Source organism: Lactuca sativa, chromosome 7, assembly GCF_002870075.4.
Source record: "Lactuca sativa cultivar Salinas chromosome 7, Lsat_Salinas_v11, whole genome shotgun sequence".
NCBI lineage: Eukaryota > Viridiplantae > Streptophyta > Magnoliopsida > Asterales > Asteraceae > Lactuca > Lactuca sativa.
Genome location: NC_056629.2, coordinates 176,559,070 through 176,583,679, shown reverse-complemented (window position 1 = coordinate 176,583,679; position 24,610 = coordinate 176,559,070). Strand labels below are relative to the sequence as shown.

Sequence of the window (24,610 nt, the reverse complement as noted above, 5' to 3'; positions counted from 1 at the left end):
CCCCTTCGATAGTGCCTTCAACATCATCGAATTCTCTATCGTTGAAGTCAAATCCTTCAACGGTGAAGCTTAATCTAGGTGTACCATTGACTTTCTTTTCCTTCGCCCACAACCAAATCTTATCCTCTTCGAATACGACGTTCCTACTAACATGAACTGACCTAGTGATGGAATCATAAAGTTTGTATGCCTTCGTCTCCTTTTCATTCCCCATATGTACAAGTCGTCTGCTTCTCTCGTCCAACTTTTTCAATTGATTCTTGGGAATCATCATGTGTGCGAGGCATCCAAACACCCTCAAGTGGCCCACATGAGGTTTGCGACCAGTCCACATCTTGTAGGGTGTAGATTCATTCAGCGCTTTCATACCCAACCTATTCAACACATAGATGGCGTGACTAACTACTTCTCCCCACAGTGTGTGTGGAACTTTCATCGCTATTAGGTTGATTCTCACCATTTCTATCATCGTACGATTATGCCTCTCCACCACCCTGTTTTGTTGTGAGGAATAAGGGGAGGTGTATTGTCGATCGAGTCCTGTTTCACTGCAGTAAGCAGTAAATTGATTGGAAAAGAATTCACCGCCTCTATCTGTTCTTAGAACTTTGATTTTCTCACCAGTTTCAGTCTCCACTTTTGCTCTGAAGTTTTTAAACGACTGAAAAGCTTCATCTTTTGTCTTTAGCAGGTATACCCACATCACCCTACTATACTCATCAACCAGGAGCATGAAGTATTTGTTTCCTGCTGGTGTAGGAGGTGAGACTGGACCACATAAGTCTCCGTGAATCAATTCGAGCTTCTTCTTGGCCTTGAAACTTGTACACATTGGATACGGTCTTCTTGATTGTTTTCCAACCAGGCAGCCTTCACATAGCTGGGATGGAATAACAATCCTTGGAATTCATTCAATCATCCCTTTCTCAGACATCATTTTCAAAGAAGAAAAATTTACATGACCTAGCCTTGAGTGCCAAAGCTAGGTTGGGTGATCAATTTTGACAGCTAGACACTTTGAACTGACTTCTCTTAACTATATCTTGTAGAGACGATTTGGTGACCTTTGTACCTTCACGAGCAGCCTCATTTTTTAGTCATAGATCCTCAGAAAGTTCTGCTTGATTCTAATCTCATCCCCTCCTTCTGAAAGTTGGCTGAGACTTTTAATATTGTTGCACAATTCTGGTATATAATATACTTCTCTTAATTTTCTTTGCTCACCATTTTTACACTGAAAAGTTATCATCGCTTTTCCTTCAATTCTCACTTTTGAATTGTTGCCAAACTTCACAGTTCCCTAGACTGTGATGTCTAGTTCCTGAAACTTGCTTCTTTCTCCAGTCATGTGGTTGCTAGCCCCTATGTCCAGATACCACATGCTTGAATCACACCTAATATCCCCATTTGATCTTAGCTTCGGGTTGACCTTCTCTTCATTCAAAAAAAACTTCACCTGACTCTTCTTTAGCCTCAAAGGATGACAATAATAGGGCTGGTTCATTATCTTCTTAGATCAAATTGCTTTCATGATTTCTTTCTTTCCTTGGGTTCTTGCACTCAGCTGCATAGTGCTCGAACTCTTGACAGTTATAGCACTGTATTTCACTCTTATCTTAACTTTAACTTCTTTCTTTCTGCTGGTAAGAACCACCCCTGCCACGACCACCTCGACCACCACTAGGACCACCTCTGCCACGACCCCTTCCTCTTCCTCATGATGACCCACCACGGTTGCCTTTTGGTGCTGTCTTTGAACTACCTTCTCCTTTCTTCTTGTTTCTCTCAGTCCACTCTTGGTGGGTTAAGAGAAGCTTTCTTTCTTCACTTTCACCATGCCCTTTCAACCTTTCTTCATGGGCCTTTAGCCTCCCAATAACCTCTTTAGTTGTCATTGTTTCCAGGTCCCCAAATTGTTCAAGTGTTGAAGCAATTTGGAGAAACTTAGTGGATACTACCCTAAGCATCTTCTTCACTACATAGGACTCATTCACTGTGTCCCCCGATGTACGCAAAGAGCTCACTAAGTTGCTTATTTTGGCAGCAAATTCATCGACTCCTTCTAATTCCTTCATGTTTAAGGATTCAAACTCAACCTTCAATGTTTGAATCCTTGTTGTCTTGACACAATCCGCTCCAAGGAACATCACTTTCAAAGCATCCCAGGCTTTTTTAGCTGTCTTTTTCTCAAACAAGGACAAAAATAGGTCCTCGGGCATCCCTTGGTAGATAGCGGCCAATGCCAATTCATCTTTCTTGACCTTCACAGCTGTGTTGGCTGTTCTGGGTTCCACTGCATCCCAAACTCCTTAGGTTTGCATGAAAACTCTCATCTTTATAGCCCATGCAAAATAGTTGCTTCTTGACAGCATCGGGTAGTGAAAAGTGATCAGACCTTCCTTCTCCCCATTTCCATTGCTTCCTGCCATCTCTTCACGAGTTTGGTACTTTGGCATACAACAACCAGGTTTTGCTCTGATACCAAATGTTGGTCTATTGCAGGGGTAATAAAAGAATTTATTACCAAGATAGGAAACAAAACACAGCAAAGGAAACTACACAGGGGACAGAAATTAATAAAAGACAAGGAAGGGTAAAACTGGAATAAACAGTTTTAAAAAAAGCTGCACAGTAAACAAAGAAGATACAGTGAAGAAGTAATAGGCACAAGGGATAATTGAGGCAAATTTTCTTTATTCACTGAACAAAATAAATAAAGTTGGGAGTTCCTAACAACGTACATTTGCATGTGTATTTAAACTAGAACTTAGTTAAAAACTAGGAAACAAATTTGACTAGATGTTGTAGATCAGGGACCACTTCACTGACTACTTTAATTTATTCTAAAGCTAATAAAATGTGCATAAAATAATAATTTTGAATTATTCTTAACAATATTTAAATGGAAGTTTACCCGGAGCACAACATTTAATACTTGCCATTTCCACCGTTCGGTCAAAAGGAACCCCCTCCCTAAATAAATTGGACTTATGAAGATTCATCTTAAGACCAGAAACAAGAAAAAAATAGTTCGGGGGCCATAGTCATATTGTCAATATTCAGTCGAGACCAATCACCGAGCATCAACACATCATTTGTGTAAAAAATATGAGATAAAATAAAGTTATCGAACCAATGGGAACTACATGCAACAAGCCTGCAGCTTTGGCATCCTTGAGAGGTACATGTAATCCTTTCATTGCTAGAATAAACAAGAAAGGTGATATCAGATCTCCTTGACGAAGACCTCTCTCAATGCGAATCTCTTGAGAAAGACTACTATTAAAAACAAGTCAATATCCAACCCCACCACTTTTCACCAAACACAAGGAACTGCATAACTTGGAATAAATAATCCCAACTTAGAGAATCATAAGCCTTCTCAAAGTCAATCTTTAGAAGTCCCATCTTGTTTCTTTTTTTTAATCCAATGAATCACATCATTAACTATTAAAGGTCGATATAGAATATGTTCGCCCCTTTATAAATGCTGATTGTTCCAAGCTAACTATCGAGTCTATCACTAAGGCTAACCTATTTGCAAGAACCTCAGCAATGATCTTATATTGTAGACCAATGAGACTAATAGGCGTGGCCTGATTTTGTGATCAGAGACCAACATACGATTGTCAAATTTGGAATTAAAATAATAAAATAAGCATTACATCCGAATGAAATGTTGGCGTTTAAAAAAAAAATCATCCATACACTTCATCACATCCGACATAAGACACTCCCAAATCTTTTTCAAAAAAGAAAAAGGAAAATCATCAGGCCCAAAGATTTATCGCTGCCACAGGACCAATCTACATCCTTCCTTTACTTCCTCAACAGTGAATCAAGATTCCAACAACCCAACTTGAGCAAAGTCCAAGGCTTTGAAGGAAAATCATCAGGCCCAAAGATTTATCGCTGCTACAGGACCTGTTAATGTCTTTGTCTTTTTCATCATCAATGAACATAAATTCACCCCACACCTAAACATCTGTGCAAATATTCCTAACATTTTAAATTCACACCATGAGAACAACATGCCAGTAATAAGATACACTACACATAATGCATTATGCACAAAAGAAAAGTAAAGAGAATATAAATTGAGAACGAAGTTACAGTTGTGTCCACTAAAGCAAAATAAGGAGCAAGAATCAAACCGTTTATAAAATAAAGTGCAAGATGCAAAACAACCAATGACCATAGCATAACAAAAGTCATCACTGATGTAGAAAATTAACATTCAGACAATCATGGAAAAAATACCACATGTTTGCATGAAAGAACCGGCCTTTTCCTCTTTTAACAGGAAAATAACATTTCCCGTATTGTGAGTAAAGATCAATCCATGAGTAAGATCTGACCAAAGATCACAACTCTTGATCCTGTTCTTGCTACATGCATCATTATGGTTCTGATCTCTAGTCATAATCCTTGTCTTAACCATTTCTAGTTTTCTACACTTGCAAAAAAATAAAAAATAAGCATTATTGAGACATTCTTATATACCAGTTTTATATAAGATACAAAGATTATAAACACACGACAAGCATACACGTATACACAGACACTAAATATATCCAACTTTATGAAAACTATATGCTAAATAATCTATAGGATCGTAAAATTAATGCAGGAGCTTCTTGTGGGTATCAACAAAGATGACTATCATCCCCATATCATGAAATAGTTACTATCGCATACGTAAGCCTAAATAACAAATTAAACAAAAAACCCTAAAATATAAAGGCAAACACTTTATATTATTTAGAATAGTTTGTGATTTAAACAGATTTATAACAGAATATGGTTAACATCAGGATATGGGAAAACATGCAAGAGGCATATACATATGGTCTTTTGTTGTATCACTAAATAAAGAAGCAAGATTGGTTGGGTGATACTGTAAAGCTATATTTGTATTTGGTTTTCTCAAATACACATCCCCAATTTTAATCTGAATGTTAAAAAAAACTACTAAAAAAGGGATAATCATCTCCATGTTGCTAAATACTTATCTTACAGACAATTCACCAAAAATCTAAAGCTTATAGATACAGGAGAACGATCTTACATGGCACAGATTACATATCCGTAAAAGTCTAATCTAAACTATTAGAGCTCAAAACAAAATAAACAAAAATTAAACCTGATATGAATCAATTCCAAGTTTATAAGGGAGCACTACATAAGCATAATATTATTGAGACTATAAACTGAAATTTGTGGATTTTCAAAGTTGGAGTGAATTGCATTTGTCCAATATTTATAAGAATAAAATGCAGCAAAAAGAAAAGATATCGCTATATGACCGAGTATTAACATCCAAATCCTCTAGAATCAGTTATAAACAAACAAAATCCAGACGTTCCTAATAAAAACAGTTTACCTGATTAAAACTAAGAGGAACTTAAGCAGGATGGCAAATCGGTTGAACTTAAGCAGGTTCTATACACCTATGTGCATGGCTCTCGCTGCGTATAGTAGATTCGTAATTTCGTATTTTACCAATAAGCTAATCGGCTAAAAAGTGCCTATATTATTTTGGGATCCGCAGTTCATTGGTCCCTTGTTCTTGCTCGTGTGCAAAGCCCAATGCGCAGTTTGTATGGGTTCTGGGCTGGGAGTAAACGCAATAAAAGGATATCCAAGTTTTATTATCAATAAAGAATAAAGTACACTAATGGTTTATGTAGTCGTGTTTAGTTTTTAACTTTTTTTTTAAATTCGGATTATTTTTATGGTTTGGTTTTGTTTAAGGATTGGTCCCTAACTGACTTAGAATGATTAACGTTATGAGAATTTTTTTTTTGTTTTATTTATGTTATTATTTATATTGTTATTAAAAAGGTTGGGTCCCAAGTCCCAACTAACCCACATTCCTTGATACTTACCATCAAATATTTGATGTTCAAGAAGGGTTAGGGTTACAAAATGGAGGTGAGGGTGTCACCGGGGATGTAGACCGTGGTACGGCTACATGCGATCTTGTTTCTAGCGAGAGAAGAGATTAACGAGAGGCGGCTAGGGGTTCGAAAATGGAGGTGATGGTGTTACCAGCAATTCAACTCCAAATTTCAATTTGCTTCCAATCAACTCAAGGTAGCATTAGATGAATCGAAAAAACAAAATATGGTCAATTGCTTCTACCCCTACCAACGATTCTCTTTCTATTCTCCGTTTTCTAGCATTTCTCATTTATCTTGTGTTTCTATTGACTATACATGAGTGGTCAGTCTTTGGGACGTGGTCTCCTTGGTTAATGTTGAAAAATAGAGCCAATTTGAGTTGCATGAGAGCTGTTCAATGAAATGATGAAATGTTTACTAAAATATCAATTTAAAAATTGTATGTATGTTGTGAGTTAGAATTTTGTTGTTAGATGGTTACTCAAAATCGTTTGAAAATTGAAGTCCATATGAGTTTCATGTTTTTGATATAAAAGGGTAAATGGGGATGAGGAAAGGGATGTAGGAATCCCTAGGAAGTTGGAAGGGATATTAGGGAGTGAAAGAAAGAATGAAGTGAAGGGAGGGGGTTGTGGGACCAATGTAAATTAATGTTACTAAACATATAACACCAAATAAAAAAGAAAAACTAAAATAAAAGTTTAAAGAAAGAGTTCCATTAAAAAACTACAACAAAAGTTCTCTCACACATCAAAAAAAAAAAAGATGTAATTATTTTTCATTAAAACATTCTCTTTACTCTCCAAGGACTTGAAATCAATTCCTAGCACCACCGCTAACGTCGTCCCACAATCGCCTCCCTCCCCTCGTCGCTACCACCACCACTGATGTTTGGCCACAACCGTCTCCTTCCTCCCCCGTCGTTGTACCCTACCCTTGACGAACTACTGCTTCCGCTTACTATCAGCCACTCTACTCCAACGTCCACCACCACTGTGATATACTTTCCAACCATAGAGTTTTGGAAGCCTCCAAATATGTGATTTCCAATATCCTCTAGATCTGCAATTTTCGGCACCCTTGCCATTACCTACCATCACCTCTAGATTTGTGATTTTCGTCACCATCACCATTACCTACCATTAGTGAAGGTGTTTCGACGCAATCTAGGGATGTTTGCTCGAGGGAGTTTTGACGAGGCCATTGTATACTGTTGTTGTTCTACCACCTACGAAAACCACTGGTGCTCATGAATTTAAAGCCAGAGCCAATGAAACTATCATCTTATGTAATTGTTTCTTATTTATGTGATATGTGTGATGTACACAAGATGTTTGATGAAACTTCTCAATGAAATGAAATAAGGTATGTTTTAAGTTGTGAATGTACTTTTTTCTATATTAAGTTGTGGATGTTGTATTTTTAAGTTATGAATGTAGTTGTAAATGTATATTTTCATGTGTTAAGTTGTATTAATTGTTTATAGATGTATATATTTTTTTGTGTAATATAAATATGTATGAATGTATTAATTTTCTGAATTGTTTTTGCATTAAATTATGAATGGTGTACGAATTAGTATATTAAATTGTGAACTAGTGTATGAATTGGTCTATTAAGTTGTGAATGAGTGTATGGATGAATATATGTGAAAATGACAATTTTTTTCAACCAAAAAAGGCAAAACAAAAATTAATTTTTAACCCTTTCAATAAAATATGTCCATCTTTTAAATGAAATATTAAAATTAGTTCCCTTGGTTTCTAACATTTAATGGTTCATATATGAACCACTGCCCAATGGCGAATCCATGATCTAAACTATATGACAAAATAAAATGGTTATAAATTTTTTGTTATCAAGTTGCACGTTGCCAATAAAAGATTGTAATGCATTTTGGAACTAGGAATCAACAAGATATTTTTACCATGACCTAAACATTTGTGTATTCTTAACATTTTTATTTCACACCATCATAACTACATGTATGCCAATAGTAATCTCTATATACATAACTAGGTGTAAAACCCGTATAATACACGGGTTGATTAAAAAAAGAATAAATATCAAAATGTAAACAATAAGTATTTTTTTAAATAAAATTTTGAAATAAGAAATGAATAAACGTATTAACTGTAATTTACTATTACATTTATTACATTTAATACTTTACATATATAGGTATATAAGTATTTTGTGCCTTTTTTAATTTTAAAATTTGAAAAAACCTAGAAATTGACATGTGGATATTATATATTTAAAAAATATCATAAAATAACAAGTGTCAAAACTGATGAGAGATTGACAAGTAGCAAAAAGTTATTTATTTATTAGGGAAGATACATCAGGCATAAAAGGAAATTAAAGAGAATATATATTAAGAATGAAGTTGTAGTTGTGCCCACAAAAGGAAATGTCATTCTATTAGACTATATTCATAAGTTTTTTGTAAGCATGTAAACAATTTTTGTTATATGGTCTAAATTCCTATCTATTTGTAATTGCTTCACATTTTTTAAATTTTATTACCTTTATAATACATATTATCATGTAACATATATACACATTATATGGTACAATACTTAAACTAAATTAAAAACACCATCTAAAGGGCTATCTCAAATATGTAATGAAATAATTACCCCATAACCACAACATATATAGTTGGAGAGAATTCATGGTTGGTTAATTAAGAACTTCAAAGTGAACGAGAAACATCCAATATAGTCAACCATTATTGTAACACATAATTTACATAATTTGAGTTAAACAGTTGTTTTAAATTCCACACATCCAGAACACACTTACATCTTAGAAATATCCCTCACGTTTTGCCAAATAAGGTTTCAATAAAGGACTATAATGCATTTTGTAAATAGGAATCAACAAGAATTTTACCATGAGCTAAACATTAGTGCAAATATTTGTAAAATTTTTAATTCACACCATCATAACAACATGCTAATAATAAGCTACACATAATGCATCTGGCACAAAAGGAAATTAAAGAGAATATAAATTGAGAAGGAAGTTATAGTCGTGCCCACTAAAGCAAAACAATCCGTTTATAAAATAAAGTTCAAGATGCAAAACAACCGATGTTGACAGATTCTCAAGATTCTTGACAATGTTCTAGCATAACCATGCTAACAAGTCTTCACTGACTGATGTAGAAAACTAGCATCAAAACAATCATGGAAGAAGTACCACATTTTTGCCAAAAAGAACCTGTCTTCTCCACTTTTACAAGGAAAATAATATTTCCCGTATTGTGAGTGAAGATCAGCCCATGACTCTATTCGTATAAAACCAACACCTTGCTCAGGGTTGCGAAGAAAGAATGCATATTCTTCTCCTGTCTTTTCACGTGACACCCATTCCATTTTGCTGAAATTTATTTCTTGAATGTTGCTCAGATGTTCTGAAATTCGATCCATCACATAAAGATTTTCACCAAAACTTACAAATGCAGGATAATTGAAGTCAGGAATCGGAGAATTCTTGATTTTAAGTAACGTCACTTTTGGTGTAGGAAAAAGTCTCACTTCACTTAAACGATTAATGGGGTGTAGGGTATATATCTTCCCCTTGAAAGCATGTAAATCAAGGATGCGGAAAGGGCTGGAGACATAAGTCCATTCTTGTTTACTAGCAATAACAAACCATATTTTGTGATAGTATATAGCGAACACAACAAACACCCACCCAGATATTAAAGGTGAAAAGACAAGAATAGCCCCGAGACAAGGAGAGTAGAAGCTGACATTACGGAATGAGAAAGGGGCATGAAATTCATGTCTTGTGATAGGATTCACAAGCCAAAAGTCGTTGCTTTTTTCACCAAACAGAATCAAGTAACCACAACTTACTCCAACACATGTCTTATAATCAGAATGAGGAAGGCTGATTTTTAACTTTCTTCCTTCAAATTCCTCTAAGTAGCACTTATTCTCATCAGCATCGGTAGAGATAGATATGGACATGGGTGGTTTGGACACCATAAAATAGTTCTTGTTACAGACTGCAAACGATCTCCATGACTTGCAAACTCCACTAAATGCAATGAAATCAATGACTCCAAGTTTCATCATAATTAAGTAAAGCACATCATGGTTAAGATCCGACCAAGGATCACAAGTCTTGATCTTCTTCCTGATAGATGCATCATCATGATTCTGGTCTCTAGTAATACTCCTTATCTTAGCCATTTCTACACTTGCAAAAAATAAATAAGCATTTGAGTCATCGATATATGATAAAATGGGGACAAGCATGCACGTATAACCTGACAATAAAAAAATCAAGCTTTATGAAAACAAGATGCTAAAGTAACGAGCCATGGGCATTCACCATGGTGTAATAATAATCTGAGGGATCCTAAAATTGCAGGGATTTCATGTGGGTATTATATATAAGGCTATATTAGTATTTGGTTTTCTCAGCTATTTCCTAAGATTTTTGTTTGTAGCTTAATAGAAAAATTAAGGTATGCATATCCCCAGTTTTAATCTGAATGTTCCAAAAACTTCTAAAGAAAGGGATAGGAAAATTTAATAATCTCCATATTGCTAAATATCTTTCCAACAATTCACCAAAAATCATAAAGCTTATGGATATCCATACAAGTCTAATCTAAACTATGAGCACAAAACAACATTTAGAAAAAAAAAAAAAAAAAAAAAAGCTATGAACACAACCATAATTAATCTTATTGACACTAAAAGTTGAAGAACACGAACAAATTGAAATTTATGGATTTTCAATGTTGGAGTGAATTGCATTTTTCCAATATCTAATAAGAATAAAAAGCAGCAAAAAGATAATGTTAGTATTGTTGAAACTTTAAGTTGAATACTGCAATAATGTTTTTGTCCCTGTTGACCACTGGACAGGAGTTAACGGGAAAAGATATCGCTATATGATCGAGTATTAACATCCAAATCATCTCGAATCAGTTATAAACAAACAGAATCAAGATATTCTTAAGAAGCAATTTACCTAATTAAAACTGAGAACGAGGAACTTAAGCTAATCGATAGAACTCAAGTAGGTTCCGTACTTATATTAGTATGTGTCTTGCTCTTGCTTCCCTTGCGTATCGTAGATTCGTATCCTAATCTCAATTTTACCGATAGGCCCCTAATCAGCCGATAGTATTTTGGGCTCCACAATTCATTAAGGCCTAGGTGATTCTCGTACCCAAGCCCAATTTGGAAGTTTGTATGCGATCTGGGCTAGAAGTAAATGCAATGAAAGGGCTTTCCAAGTTTTATGTATATTGATTAAACTAATCTCATTTTAATTTTTTTTTTTACAAATAATCATGTTCTTTGGACCATTGTTTTCCACAAGAATAGTCCAGATTCTGGGGTTGTGATACAATCTCGTCCGTGGATCTGTGCATCAGTCAACCTAGAGGACTTGAGGACTTGGTCTAGTCACGTGCTTGAAGACTTAGGCCCCGTTTGATATGTATCTTTCCAGGTCCAAACAGATATTTCTGACTAAATGGACCTGAAAGACTGTTTGATTTGCACAAAAAAATGGGTCTTTCCCGGTAAGATATGTCTTTCCCATAAAGCCCCAAAATCATATCTTTCTGGCTGAATGGGCTGGAAAGACAATTATGCACCAAACCCCGTCTCTTTATTTCTTTCTTGGATTATTAATTTTTTTAAATAACTTTTTTAAAATTTATTTTTTATTGAATTATTACTTTTTTCATCATTCGGCACAGTCAATCAGATGTACAATCAAACAGTATGGTTTCTTTCCCAGTCAGAAAACTTTCTCAGACAGCATTTTTCCAAACAGAAACTATCAAACGGGACCTCTCATTTCAGTTTCTAGTAGAAGTTAATTGCAGTAAAGTAGGATTCACGTTTAAGTCCAGCATGCATGTTTCCCTTCATTTTAGCTAGCCAGTAACTCCATGTTGTCTATAAATTGTAACATGAATTTGATAAAAAGAGAAAAGAAATTTATTCCAAAGATTGTGTATTGTTCTTATTTTATCAGGAGATTAGTCATCTCGAAATAGACTGTATCATGTTGCCATTTAGACATTTGTGTTGATGATTCGTTTAGTTAAATCATGTTTGTTGGATTATTTTACTTACTTACTAGATGAATTTATGCTTCAATCGTATAATAAATTGAAATGTCAAACCATATCTAGCCTCACTTACCTAACTATTTCTAATTCCCCACCTAACATTCAAATTCATTAGATTTTGTACGTACATCCATATTTATAATCTATTTAAATCACTATATAATCAAGGAACATCATAACGACCCTTCCATGGAGCCCGTTCTATATTTCCAAGCATTACCCTAACGACAATCACTTGTTTGAAATCAAGAAGAACGTATGCACCACCATTAACAAATTCAATTTTTGATGTCACTACTCCATCTTTAGTTGAATCAAATGGTCAGCACTATCATATTGTGGTGGTTAAGGCTCCTCCCCAACTAGATTGTTGTCGTAGAAGGCTCGAGAGTTATTGCCTTATTGGAGTTGCTAGGCCAGCAGATTCAGTTGGAACATAAGCAATGGGTGCTGGGATGGAGCTTTCTTAGGGCCAGAAGGGGCTGCTCCATGATTTTTTTTTTGTTAGAAGTAGTCCTTACCCTGTAATTTTTATATATATTAGGTCTAAAAATATAAAATTTATGTTGTGCCCCCTTGCTTTCCAATTTTTATATATATTATACTTTTGGCCCCCTCAAAATAAATGTTTAAGCTCTCACGGGACGTGTAGGGGTGAAACTCTCGATATGGGTTTGAGTTAAAGGGTGTAGGGTCATCAGTAAAGGGTGTGCTTTGGTGCGGTGATAATAGAAAATGATGGGACAGAGGGTAGGTTTCATATAATATAAGTCATCTAGTTATCCGAAAAAGTGTAGGATGAAGGTGATTTTTGAGTCATTAAGGCAAACGAGAACATGTTTTCATCGAGAATGACATGTCGTAATAACTTAAGGGATCTTTATAGATGTGAGGTCTGAGTAGTGATACACAAGATGATGGGATGGGTAATCCATTCCCCACCTTTGTCCATCTCTTCTAATCGTTGTGCCACTGTTGCCCTTTTCCATTTCCATCTCGTCCGGATGTAATTTTGGATCTGGCAACATACACACTTCTTAACTACCTCCAAAAAAACAAATCTTAAATTTGTATGGAAAATTATGTCCTCTTCTATGCAATTAAATTTTTTTATGGAAAATTATGTCTTCTTCAGTGTAATTAAAAATTTTAGTAGTTTGTAAATCTTGCAAAGGAATTTGTGTATTGCCATAAGTGATTTTTGAGAAAAAGCTACCAACTCAGAATCCACAATGTCCTCTAAGTGGAAGAGTAGGAGTTGGCAGCGGAGGGCCAAAGTTTTTCTTTTATTAATGGTTTCTTTTGGGGCATTTTCACTTTATGTAGTTGGAGAGAAGCCATGGTTGGTTCATAACTTCTGACGAACATCAAATATATTCAATCATTATTCCAACACATAATTTGAATGAAAACAAATTCTTTTAAATCCCACATCCCGAACACACTCACATCTAAAGAATATCCAACCCTATTCATGACATACTTACTAAGGTTTCAACAAAGGATTGTAATGCATTTTGGAAATAGGAATCAACAAGAATTTTATTTGTGTAAATATTCATGACATACTTATTTCACACCATGAGAACAACATGCCAAAAAATAAGCTACACATAATGCAGAGAATATAAATTGAGAACAAAGTTATAGTTGTGCCCACTAAAGCAAAATAAGGAGCGAGAACCGAACCGTTTATAAAATAAAGTGCAAGATGCAAAACAACCAATGACCATAGCATAACCTTGCTAACATGTCATCATTGATGTAGAAAATTAACATTCAAACAATCATGGAAAAAGTACCACATTTTTGCACGAAATAACTTGCCTTTTCCATTTTTATCGGGAAAAGAATGTTTCCCGTATTGTGAGTAAAGATCAACCCACGTCTCTATTCGTATAAAAGCAGAAAAACAATAGTCACTGCTAAGAAAGAATGCATATTCTTCTACTGTCTTTTCACATGACACCCATTCCATTTTACTAAAATTTATTTCTTGAATCATGTATGGAAACTCGGAAATTCGATTTATAACATAAAGCTTTTCACCCAAACTTACAAGCCTCGGGTAACGACGGTTTGGCTTAAGAAAATTGTTGAATTCAAGTAACGTAACTTCGGGTGTTGGAAAAAGTCTCATTTCACTTAAAAAATTATCGAGGTGTAGGGTATATATCTTTCCCCTGAAGGCATGTAAATCAAGGATGCTGAAATGGGTGGTGACATAAGTCCATTCTCGTTTACCAAAAATAACAAACCATATTTTGTGAAAGTATCTATCGAACACAACAAACACCCACCCAGATATTAAAGGTGAAAAGACAAGGATAGCCCCCAGAAAAGAAGTGCAGGAGCGGACATTAAGGAAAGGGAAAGGGACATGAAATTCATGCCTTGTGATAGGATTCATAAGCCAAAAATCGTTGGTTTTCGCACGAAGCAGAATCAAGTAACCATAACTTACTCCAACACATGCCTTATAATCAGAATGAGGAAGGCTGATTTTTAACTTTCTTCCTTCAAAATCCTCTAAGTAGCACTTACTCTCATGATTAGCATCAGTAGAGATAGATACCGACATGGGTGGTCTGGACACTATAAACATGTTCATGTTAGACAGTGCGAGTGATCTCCATGACTTACAAACTCTGCTGAATGCAAGAAAATCAACAACTCCAAGTCGCATCATAACTAAGAAAAGCACATCATAGTTAAGATCTTACCAAGGATCACAAGTCTTGATCTTCTTCCGGATAGATGCATGCATCATCATGGTTCTGGTCTCTAGTCATACTCTTTGTCTTACCCATTTCTAGTTTTCTACACTTGCAAAAAAGAAATAAACATTTAAGAGATTCGTATATACCAGTTTTCATATAAGATACAAAGGTTAAAAACGTGGGACAAGTATACATATATAAACTGACACTAAAAAAATTGAACTTTATGAGAACAAGATGCTAAAGTAATAAGGCATGGGGCATACACCATGGTATATTAATAATATGAGGCATCCTAAAATTGAAGGAGTTTCATGTGGGTATAAACAAACATGACCATGATCCACGTACCATGAAATAGTTACTATAGCATGCAATTACACAAATCTCAATAATTAAAAAAAAAAAAAAAAAAAAAAAAAAAAAAAAAAAAAAAAAAAAAAAAACCCTAAAAGACAAAGGCAAACGCTTGATATCGTTTAAAATAGTGTTTTTGTCTCTGTCGACCACTGGACAGGCGTTAATAGGAAAAGATATCGTTATATGATCGAGTATTAACATCCAAATCCTCTTCTAGAATTAGTTATACACAAACAAAATCGAGATGTTCTTAAAAACAATTTACCTAATTAAGCAGGATGGTTGAACTCAAGCTGATATGGTTCCGATTCCGATACGTATCGTAGATTCGTAATTTCGCATCCTGTATTTGTATGAATTGCAATTTTACTGATTTCTTTTGGGCTCCACAGTTCATTAGAATTTAGACCTAATAGGCCCTAGTGCTTGCTCATTCACAAGCCCAATACACAGTTTGTATGCGTTTGGGCTGGCTTTTTACCAAGTTATTATATATATATATATATATATATATATATATATATATATATATATATATATATATATATATATATATATATATATATATATATATATATATATATATATATATTTTTATCTTTTAAAAGGAGTAGTGTTTATGATATAATTATTTTCTAAATCGATTTTATTGTTGAATCTTTCAACGTTTTATTTTTTTTTTATATAAGGTTGTTACTTTTATATATTTGTTATGATTTGTGAGTTAATTATTATCTTGACAATTGTCTATTTATTTATTTAGTGTTGTTATTTTGCTAAATGTCACAATTTTTTGAAGAAAGAACATCAAAGCAAAATTGTATATGCCATGCAATCAGCACTTTTTGAATAAAGATGTATATAGTCATTTTCAAATACGATATTTTTTCATTATTTCCAATGTATAGTCATGTTGCAAGATTGTGTTATAGTAATAAATCTCCATGTCGTTCATTCTAAGTCATAATGCAACATCCATTTTTAGGTACTAATCTCTAACCATTTAATGTATTCAAGACTGAAGTTTTTTAATTGACCGCAACACGGTGGTGGAGATCCATTATGGCACGGCCACGACATTCCCTACGGTGCGGTGACGAATGGTTTCAAAACCCTAGGTATCGGGTAGCGGAGACTATTTAAAAACAATGATGGTTAGGGTTTCCTCCACTCTTAGTCTCCTTCCCTTCTAGAGAACCCTAGCGTCAAAGTATCGTGTTCTCTTTTACTTCTTAGATCTTGTGATTTATATGCATTTTTGGGCCTTGTATGGATTATGAAAGGAGTTCTGGAAACTCCAAAATAAAGATTGGATCTTTATGGTCCCTTTGTGTTCTAGAAGTGTTTTATGGCATGGATATGGAGTTTAACCCCCATTTGATACCATGCATGGGGTTATGACCATATTTTCACCATTTCTTAACTTAGATTGTGTGACGTGCATAGGATATGCATGTCCATAAAGTTCTGATTTTTGTAGACCTTGAGGAAGTATAAAAGCTTCTTGGGAAGTATAAGACTTGGACTTAGGTGATTATGAGCTCAATAAGAAAATTGTTCTGCCAAATAAACCATGACACAGTCATGGCAAGGCCGATGAAGGGCAGGTGCAATCTGGACATACGCACGGGGCCCTTTTCCTAATGGGGCCCAATTTCTTTTTTTTTTGTTTGTTTACTATGAGGCCCAACAAATGAATCCATGCTAGGTTTGTCCAAGTCCATTCAACAATTTAAGCAAATACGTGAGATTGTGAGAACTAGGACTGGGAACGCAACACAAAAGTCAAGCCAAAAGTCATTGTAATTGTATTCCGTCGATTATCCGGTTACCGATCATTCAGCGAATGGACAAGTTTGTTAATCGATCAAGCCCAACAAATCACTCTTTGTTAATCGATTAGACGATTACTAATCAGGTAACAGTCATTCAATTTCATTCAACATTCAATCATTTATGTATCTTGTTTGCTTTTTGTTTTAGAATTCATAATTTTTTTGTTCCAAAATGCAAAATTCATAAACTGACTAATTTATGTTATTAGAAATTGAATGTATAATGTCTTTATGTTATTAGCAATTCTGAAATTGAATGTTGAATTTGAATAGTTTGTCTTTATACTAAATTGAATATATTATCAAAATCACTTTATCATATGACAGTTATTAGTTTGTGTTGAAATTATGAAATCTGAATGAATGTTGAATGTTGAATGTTGAAACTAATGAACTTGTAGTGATGAAGTCTAAATAACCAACCGGTAGTTGAAAACCTAAAAAAAGAAAACTAGATGAAGAAAAGAGAAAGGTTGACGTAGGTGTTCTAGATTATTTTATTTATAAAGTTTATCGTCGTTTTAAAAAAAAAATAGTTTATATAATTTAATTTGTTACACGTTAAGGCCTAAGGGCCCTTTTTTTGGCTCGTCCTGGGCATTTGAATCCCCAGGACTGACCATGAGTCAGGGGCTAACCACGGTGCGGTGGATGTGAGGTCTCGCGACTATTTTGGCGTGACTCGACCACGACGTGGTGGACCGTTGACTTTTTATCCGTTTAACTTTTGGTCAAACTTGGGGGTTTTAGGTTGTAGACTAAGGTATGACCTCTAAATTATTATAGGTGGTTCGTGTAGTTGATTCTGCATGATTTAGAGGGTTAATGTACAACTTTGATTCAGATAAGTCTTCTCACTATACTCTAGGATACGATGGTGCGTTATGGCAGTTTGCAGGTGATTGATTCATAGCAAGATGGGTAGATGGGTTGAAGATGAAGGGAATAAGAAGAATAGAAGATATGAGGAAAAGATGTGTGTGTGATTGAGAAAGGGGGGAGTGGGGTGTAATTTCTATTTTTAAACAATAAAGTATTAAAAATATATATAAAATACAAAAAATAAATTAAAATGGCAAAATCGTCTTTTCAAGTTTTTTAGGGAACAAAAGTATGAAATTTTTTTAATTTTAGGAAAAAACCATAGAAAATTCTTGATTTTAAACTTTTTATACAAATCTTAAGGTTTTTTTTAAATTTTAGGCAATTTTGTCAAAATTTTAGGCCCGACTATCTGATTCGAATTGCCATCAATCAACAGCATTTTGACTTCTTCCAATGTAAAGGGAGAGTGACTACAAAAACGAACAGCAGAAATTCTCCAGAAACAACAAAACTCATCACTCCAAAGAAGGTGAAAATCAAGAGGGTCTCTCTCAGGTTTTGTTATGATTCTCGTCTCCAAAACCCTAACTTCCTCTTCCTGGTACGTCAATTTTTCCTATCCAGTTGTTCTTCAATTGAATTGTGCTTTAATTGATCTTATATACAAACTGAAACCTGTCATAAATTGAAAAAGGTTTCTCCATAGTTCACATACTAATCATCTTTTACGCACCTCATCCTCGAAAAAAAATCTACAATTTCCGATTATATCGTCGTAAACCTAATACGTTCAAAATCCAAATTGATTGTTTGCAGCTTATGTGATTCTGTTGTGGGAAATGACATCAAAACCGTTAAACAACATCTGGATTCGACGCCAACAATGCCCTTGTGGAGATTGGAAATGCTATATCAAATACGAAGGTGATGATCAAACAACTGGAGTGTCTGAATTGGTAAAGACTGATGGAACAACTTCATCATCATCAGATGTAATTTTCACCCCATATGTGGGTCAAATATTCAAAACCGATGATGAAGCTTTCGAATACTACTGCAACTTTGCCAGAAAGAACGGATTTTCAGTCAGGAAAGCCCGGTCAACAGAAAGTCAAAACCTCGGGGTTTACAGGAGAGATTTCGTGTGTTACAGATCTGGATTCAATCAGCCAAGAAAAAAGGCTAACGTGGAACACCCAAGAGATAGAAAATCAGTAAGATGTGGATGCGATGCAAAACTATACTTAACAAAAGAGATTGTAGATGGTATAACACAGTGGTACGTTTCTCAGTTTAGCAACATTCATAATCATGAATTATTAGAAGATGATCAAGTACGCCTCCTTCCTGCCTATAGAAAAATCCAAGAATCTGATCAAGAACGCATTCTTTTACTCACAAAAGCCGGTTTTCCAGTCAACCGAATAGTCAAAGTTCTTGAATTAGAAAAAGGGGTTCAACCAGGACAATTACCCTTCATAGAGAAAGACGTAAGAAACTTTGTAAGAACCTGCAAGAAAACCGTTCAAGAAAACGATGCCATGTTGACCGAAAGAAAAGAACTTGACATGTTGGCACTTCTTGAAGCATGTAGGGAAACCTCACAAAGGGATAATGGATTTGCATATAATTATACAACTGATGAAAGTGGTAAAGTTGAAAATTTTTCATGGGCATATGGTGATTCCATTCGCGCTTTTTCAGTTTTTGGAGATGTGGTTACTTTTGAAACAACATATCGCTCCATTACTTACAATATGCTTCTTGGTGTTTGGTTTGGTATTGATAATCAAGGCAAAGCGTTTTTGCTCGGGTGTGCTTTGCTACAAGACGAAACTTCTCAATCCTTTTCTTGGGCCCTACAGGTGATAAATCTTTCATTGATCATTAAGTTTTCCACTTTCCACTTTATTGTTAGTATCTGCTTTCTGCTTTATCGCTAGTATCTGCTTTCTGTTTTATTGCCAGTACAGACTTTCGTCCAGTTCTTGAGAGGAAGTCACCCGCAGACAATCGTAACAGACATAGATTCGGGTCTGAGAGACGCAATCACCACCGAGTTACCAAATTCCAAACACGTGATATCCATATGGCACGTGTTATCTAAATTATCCAGCTGGTTTTCTTTGGATCTTGGATTACAATATCCAGAGTTCAAAACCGAGTTTGAGTTGTTATGTCATCTTGAAAACATAGAGGATTTTGAAAACCAATGGAATCATCTTGTGAGTCGATTTGGAATCGAGTCAGATAAACATGTGGCTCTTTTGTTTTCTTATCGAGCTTCATGGCCTGTTGCGTATATTAGAGGCTACTTTCTTGCACGTACAATGACAATTGATTACATGAAGTCTATGGATAAGTTTATGAAGACTATCTTGAATCCACATTCGTCTTTCAAGAATTTCTTTGATCAGGTAATAGGTTGAAATTTTGAAAATTACCCTACTTTAAATGAAAAGGGCTAAGATTGTTTTCTTTAAAATTTGTGAAGGTAAGTGAGGCTACAAATGTTGCTTTTCATAAGAAAGAGAAGCAACTATCATCATATTCACCAATGAAGACAAGTCTACCACTTGAAGAACATGCAAGAAGTGTTCTTTCACCTTACGCCTTCAATGCATTACAACAAGAGATTGTTTTATGCATGCAATATGCAACAACCGATATGGCAAACGGATCATATCTTGTGAGACATTACAACAAATTGGAAGGAGAGTGTCTTGTGATTTGGATACCAGATACTGAACAAGTTCATTGTTCTTGTAAAGAATATGAACATTCGGGTATTTTATGCAGACATTCTCTAAGGGTGCTTGTACTCAAGAACTACTTCCAAATTCCTGAAAAATATTTTCCACTTAGATGGCGGGTTGATACTTCTCTGGTTCTTGATGATCATGTAATGACAACACAAGAGGGAAATGATGAGTGTTCTGAGGCGTTTAACTCTTTGACTTCAACTCTATATTCCGAATGTTTGATCTCTAAAGATCGTTTTAGTTATGTTCATAAAGAATTGAATCAGATTCTTGAAATTGTTAGAAGTATGCCTGTTTTTGATGAAGTTACTCTGGATTTGGGACCTAACACTGTTAATGATTTATAGAAACTTGGTGAATATTGAGCTTTTCTTGTTGTTGAAGTACATAGAATTTATTCATTATCGGGATAAAATTTTACATGATTGGTCCCTATGGTTTCAGTTTCTTGCATGGTTGGTCGAAATTGATATTGTAAACACATTTTTAATACAAAATCCATATACATGATATTGGAAAAAAAAAAAAACAATATTAAGTGAAATTATTCTTCATGTTAATGTTAATACTCAATAAACCCTAGATTCAAAACATAATTTTGAACGAAAATCGCCTTCATAGTTTCATACCAAATTCACTCATACAAAGCTATGAGCAGGTGATTTCCTAAGTCCAATTTGATTCATCATATTTCTCACATTCTCAGCCTCTTCCCACCTACCAACAGCCGCATAAATATTCCCCATCAAAATATAATTCCCCGTGTTCTCCGGTTCCAACTCAAACAGCTTCTTCGCCGCCACTTCCCCCAATTCCACATTCTCATGGACCGCACACGCGCCCAATAACGCCCCCCACACCGTACAATTCGGACTCACGGGCATCTTAGTAATTAACCCATACGCCTCCTCAACCCTCCCCGCCCTACCAAGAAGATCAATCACACACGTGTAATGATAAGGACGAGGGGTAATTCCGTAATCTTCCATCATTTTAAACAACCTCAAACCCTCATCCACTAAACCCGAATGACTACAAGCATGTAAAACAGAAGTAAAACTCACCTCATTCGGTTCCACTTTACATTCAACCATTTGGTTAAAAAGCAAAACCGCACCCTCTCCATTCCCGTGTTTCCCATAACCCGATATCAACACGCTCCATAACACAATATCCCTTTCTTTCAAGGGTATTTCGGTAAATTGAACATACGCTTGTTCTAAAGCTCCGGATTTCGCATATATATCGATTAAACCGGTGGCTAAATCGTTTTTTGAAAGAAACCCCGATGTTATTAGATACCCATGGAAGTTTGTTACTTGCTTAAGATTTGTTGTAATCGCATATGCGGGTAGAACACATTTTATAGTTGCTTCATTGGGTCCCACGCCTTCGAGTCTCATTTTTTTGAAAAACAATATTGCTTCTGTGTAAAGTCCATTTTCTATGCTTCCGGAAAGAATCGCGTTCCATGGTGCTGTTCTTGTTTTTGATGTTTTGTTAAATGTACGAAAACTATATGTAAAAAACGTACATTTTGCATACATGTCGATTAATCCGGTTTCTACATTTACATCAGAATCAAGATTGTTCTTCATTGCCCATGCGTGAAAGGTTTTACCATGTTTTAAATGCTTTAAATCCGCACATGATGAAAGAAGAGAAGCTAAAGTTAATGCATTAGGGTCTACACCTTCATGTAACATCAATGGGCAAAGTGAGATAGCAGTTCTTGTATCTCCATTCACAATGTAGCCATTTATCATTGAAGTCCATGTCACTACATCTCTTTGATTAGTTTCATTGAATACAATTCGTGCATCTTCCATTTCACCACATTTTACATACATGTCTATTAAAGCGTTTCTAACGTATAAGTTTTCATCCAAATTGTTCTTTTTCACTAAATCATGAATCTTTCTTCCGATATCTATCTCTTTCAGATAAGCACAAGCGGGAAGAATGGAGACAATTGTAGCATTATCAATCTCCATCTTTGAATCAATCATTTCATTGAAAACACTCAAAGATTCGTTTGCGAATCCGTTTTTAAAACACCCACTAATCAAAGTGTTCCAAGATACCACACACTTGTCATGCATGTCATCAAAAACTCGTTTAGCTTCATCTTTTTTGCCAAAACTCATGTACATTGCTAGCAAAGAATTACCCACAAATGTGTTTGATTCAACACCACTATGTAGAATCAAACCATGAACCGATAAACCAAACTGCAACATTGAAAGTTCAGCACAAGATTTAACCACAAAAGGGTATGTGAGCCTATCTGGCTTTGTTGTTCCTGACTTGAGCATTTCCACAAACATCTCAAGTGCGTTATATGGAAATCCCTTCTCGGTGTACAGCTTTATCATACTGTTGTATGAGCGCTTGGTTCTCTGATGCAATTTATCAAACAGTTGGCGTGCGTATGGGAGGTGACCTGATAATGCATACCCAGATGAAAGGAGAGCGGGAATGTAACGTGATTCCCATTGTGTAAGGAGGCCTGATGTGATGACATGGGCGTGGAGCTTTTTAATGTCAGTGAGAGATTTGTTGGCTGCATAGTTATATAAAAGAGACTCGATTTGAGTGGCAGTTGGAACTATGGTTCGGGTAAATAAGTGGCTGATATTCAGAAGTGCTGTTGATGTGCCATTCATGACCTAGTTAGATGTACTTCAGAAGGTTAATCGCTTCCTGGTAGCACAAATATCAAACAGAAACAGTTCAATTCACAAGCGAAGTCGAAATAACTTTAGATACGAACGCAATTTGCACAATTTCAATTAGGAATCGAAAGAATTCTGTGTATTTTCTTCAGCAAAACAATCACTTGATTAACAGTTCAGAGTAGTAAGAAAAATCTCAAATGCATTCTTTCCTACTGTACTCGTTATATTTTCTGATAGATAAACACAGAAACGATCAAATTTTAAAAGTCGAAGAATCATATGTAGAACCACAATGAAATATATGATTAAGCAACAAGCATACATAAAACACATATACTATGATGCAAGAAATTATCGAAATACGTACGGTAATGAATTTAGGGTCTGAACTTGTCTGACAACTGGAAACGTCACCGGCGAGGAAGGGACGCAGTGGAGCTCCGACAATAAATTAGGAGTTTTTTAGGGCTCAAATTATGAACTTGATTTTGTTTTGACAAAATTACAAAAATGGTCCTTTTGGAATGTCATTTTTTTTAAAAAAAATTATAGATTTGGTACTTTTCTACTAGTTTTATTAAGGATTTGTTCCTTCGAATTAACTTGTTTTAAATTATTGATGTTAAGTCCCTCACTGTGGGAAAATGCAGTCTTTTTATTTTGGGGAAAGCTTTCACCGTATTAGCACCATAATTAAGATATATTTTACCCAAATATCTTATTTACGATCCGTAAGTTGCAGTTGGCTCTTCACTTTCTCTCTTATTCTTGAAACCTCAGTTGTGCAAAAGAAAAAAAGAAAAAAAAAAACTAATACAAGCATCAAAGAAGATTATCGTTTCTACATTTCAGTTGCAAATGATGCATGTAATGCGGGGATAAAACTAGTAAACAAGGTGTTTGACGCGTCACTCATATATGATTAGTTGTACTGCTTCAAAAACTTTCTTGAAATTTCTTATGATCTCGAGTATCATAGGCAAGATGCAAACTTTTTACTTCCATTTTCCTTTAATGATTATGTTTTTTTGTAGGGATAATATCATAAAAACCCTTAAGTTTTTCAGGAATTTGCGGTTTTACCCTTTGGAAGAATTTTAGTTCATTAATACCGCAAATTTGCAATTTTTTTTCGGTTTTACCCTTTTAAGGGGTTCAGCCGGTCACCTGCACACGTGGCACGCCACGTGTGTGCTGAGTGGAAGGTTCTTGCTGACTTGTCAGTCATATGGGCGGCCTCGATGACGTGGCTTGCTATGGCTTCCTTTATAAAACTAACACGCAAAATGAAGCAAAGGGGTTTCGAACCCGCAACCTCCAGTTTATAACGCAAGAATGCTACCACTAAGCTGCATCGCATTCATGTTCCATATTTTGAAAAACTGACATATATTTATATTACTTAAATAATA

At 35.1% G+C, this 24,610-nt stretch overlaps 4 protein-coding genes across 5 annotated transcripts; 1 reads left to right on the top strand and 3 right to left on the bottom strand.

Moving 5' to 3' along the window:
* Nucleotides 1–8,680: 8,680 nt before the first annotated feature.
* LOC111900472 (uncharacterized) lies at nt 8,681–10,999 on the bottom strand. The gene is made up of 2 exons (XM_023896356.3): nt 10,902–10,999; nt 8,681–10,113 (listed from the first exon to the last, which is right to left on the bottom strand). Exon 2 carries the CDS (start codon nt 10,109–10,111, stop codon nt 9,050–9,052), a length of 1,062 nt encoding a protein of 353 aa, XP_023752124.1. The 5' UTR covers nt 10,112–10,113; nt 10,902–10,999; the 3' UTR covers nt 8,681–9,049.
* A 2,689-nt stretch (nt 11,000–13,688) lies between these two features.
* On the bottom strand, nt 13,689–15,478 carry LOC111900521 (uncharacterized). 2 transcript variants are annotated; one of them, XM_023896406.2, is made up of 3 exons: nt 15,364–15,478; nt 14,742–14,838; nt 13,689–14,666 (listed from the first exon to the last, which is right to left on the bottom strand). In XM_023896406.2, the coding sequence occupies exon 3, from the start codon at nt 14,627–14,629 to the stop codon at nt 13,775–13,777; it is 855 nt and encodes a 284-aa protein (XP_023752174.1). In that variant the 5' UTR covers nt 14,630–14,666; nt 14,742–14,838; nt 15,364–15,478; the 3' UTR covers nt 13,689–13,774. The 2 variants fall into 2 exon arrangements, with proteins under 2 accessions (XP_023752174.1, XP_023752173.1); XM_023896405.2 differs by having other exon boundaries at nt 13,689–14,838.
* A 2,689-nt stretch (nt 15,479–18,167) lies between these two features.
* On the top strand, nt 18,168–20,888 carry LOC111900470 (putative protein FAR1-RELATED SEQUENCE 10). Its single transcript, XM_023896354.3, has 4 exons — nt 18,168–18,359; nt 18,575–19,623; nt 19,732–20,175; nt 20,253–20,888. Exons 2-4 carry the CDS (start codon nt 18,598–18,600, stop codon nt 20,865–20,867), a joined length of 2,085 nt encoding a protein of 694 aa, XP_023752122.1. The 5' UTR covers nt 18,168–18,359; nt 18,575–18,597; the 3' UTR covers nt 20,868–20,888.
* A 166-nt stretch (nt 20,889–21,054) lies between these two features.
* LOC111900471 (pentatricopeptide repeat-containing protein At5g39350) lies at nt 21,055–23,985 on the bottom strand. The gene is made up of 2 exons (XM_023896355.3): nt 23,566–23,985; nt 21,055–23,223 (listed from the first exon to the last, which is right to left on the bottom strand). Exon 2 carries the CDS (start codon nt 23,184–23,186, stop codon nt 21,159–21,161), a length of 2,028 nt encoding a protein of 675 aa, XP_023752123.1. The 5' UTR covers nt 23,187–23,223; nt 23,566–23,985; the 3' UTR covers nt 21,055–21,158.
* Between the last annotated feature and the right edge of the window lie 625 nt (nt 23,986–24,610).

Excerpts from the sequence above, each read along its gene's own strand:
- LOC111900471 (XM_023896355.3), bottom strand. The coding sequence starts at position 23,186 with ATGAATGGCACATCAACAGCACTTCTGAATATCAGCCACTTATTTACC.
- LOC111900470 (XM_023896354.3), top strand. The coding sequence starts at position 18,598 with ATGACATCAAAACCGTTAAACAACATCTGGATTCGACGCCAACAATGC. Across the intron at positions 19,624-19,731 it reads CCTTTTCTTGGGCCCTACAG|ACTTTCGTCCAGTTCTTGAG; the intron begins GTGATAAATCTT and ends TTGCCAGTACAG. Across the intron at positions 20,176-20,252 it reads TCAAGAATTTCTTTGATCAG|GTAAGTGAGGCTACAAATGT; the intron begins GTAATAGGTTGA and ends AAATTTGTGAAG.
- LOC111900521 (XM_023896405.2), bottom strand. The coding sequence starts at position 14,707 with ATGATGCGACTTGGAGTTGTTGATTTTCTTGCATTCAGCAGAGTTTGT.
- LOC111900472 (XM_023896356.3), bottom strand. The coding sequence starts at position 10,111 with ATGGCTAAGATAAGGAGTATTACTAGAGACCAGAATCATGATGATGCA.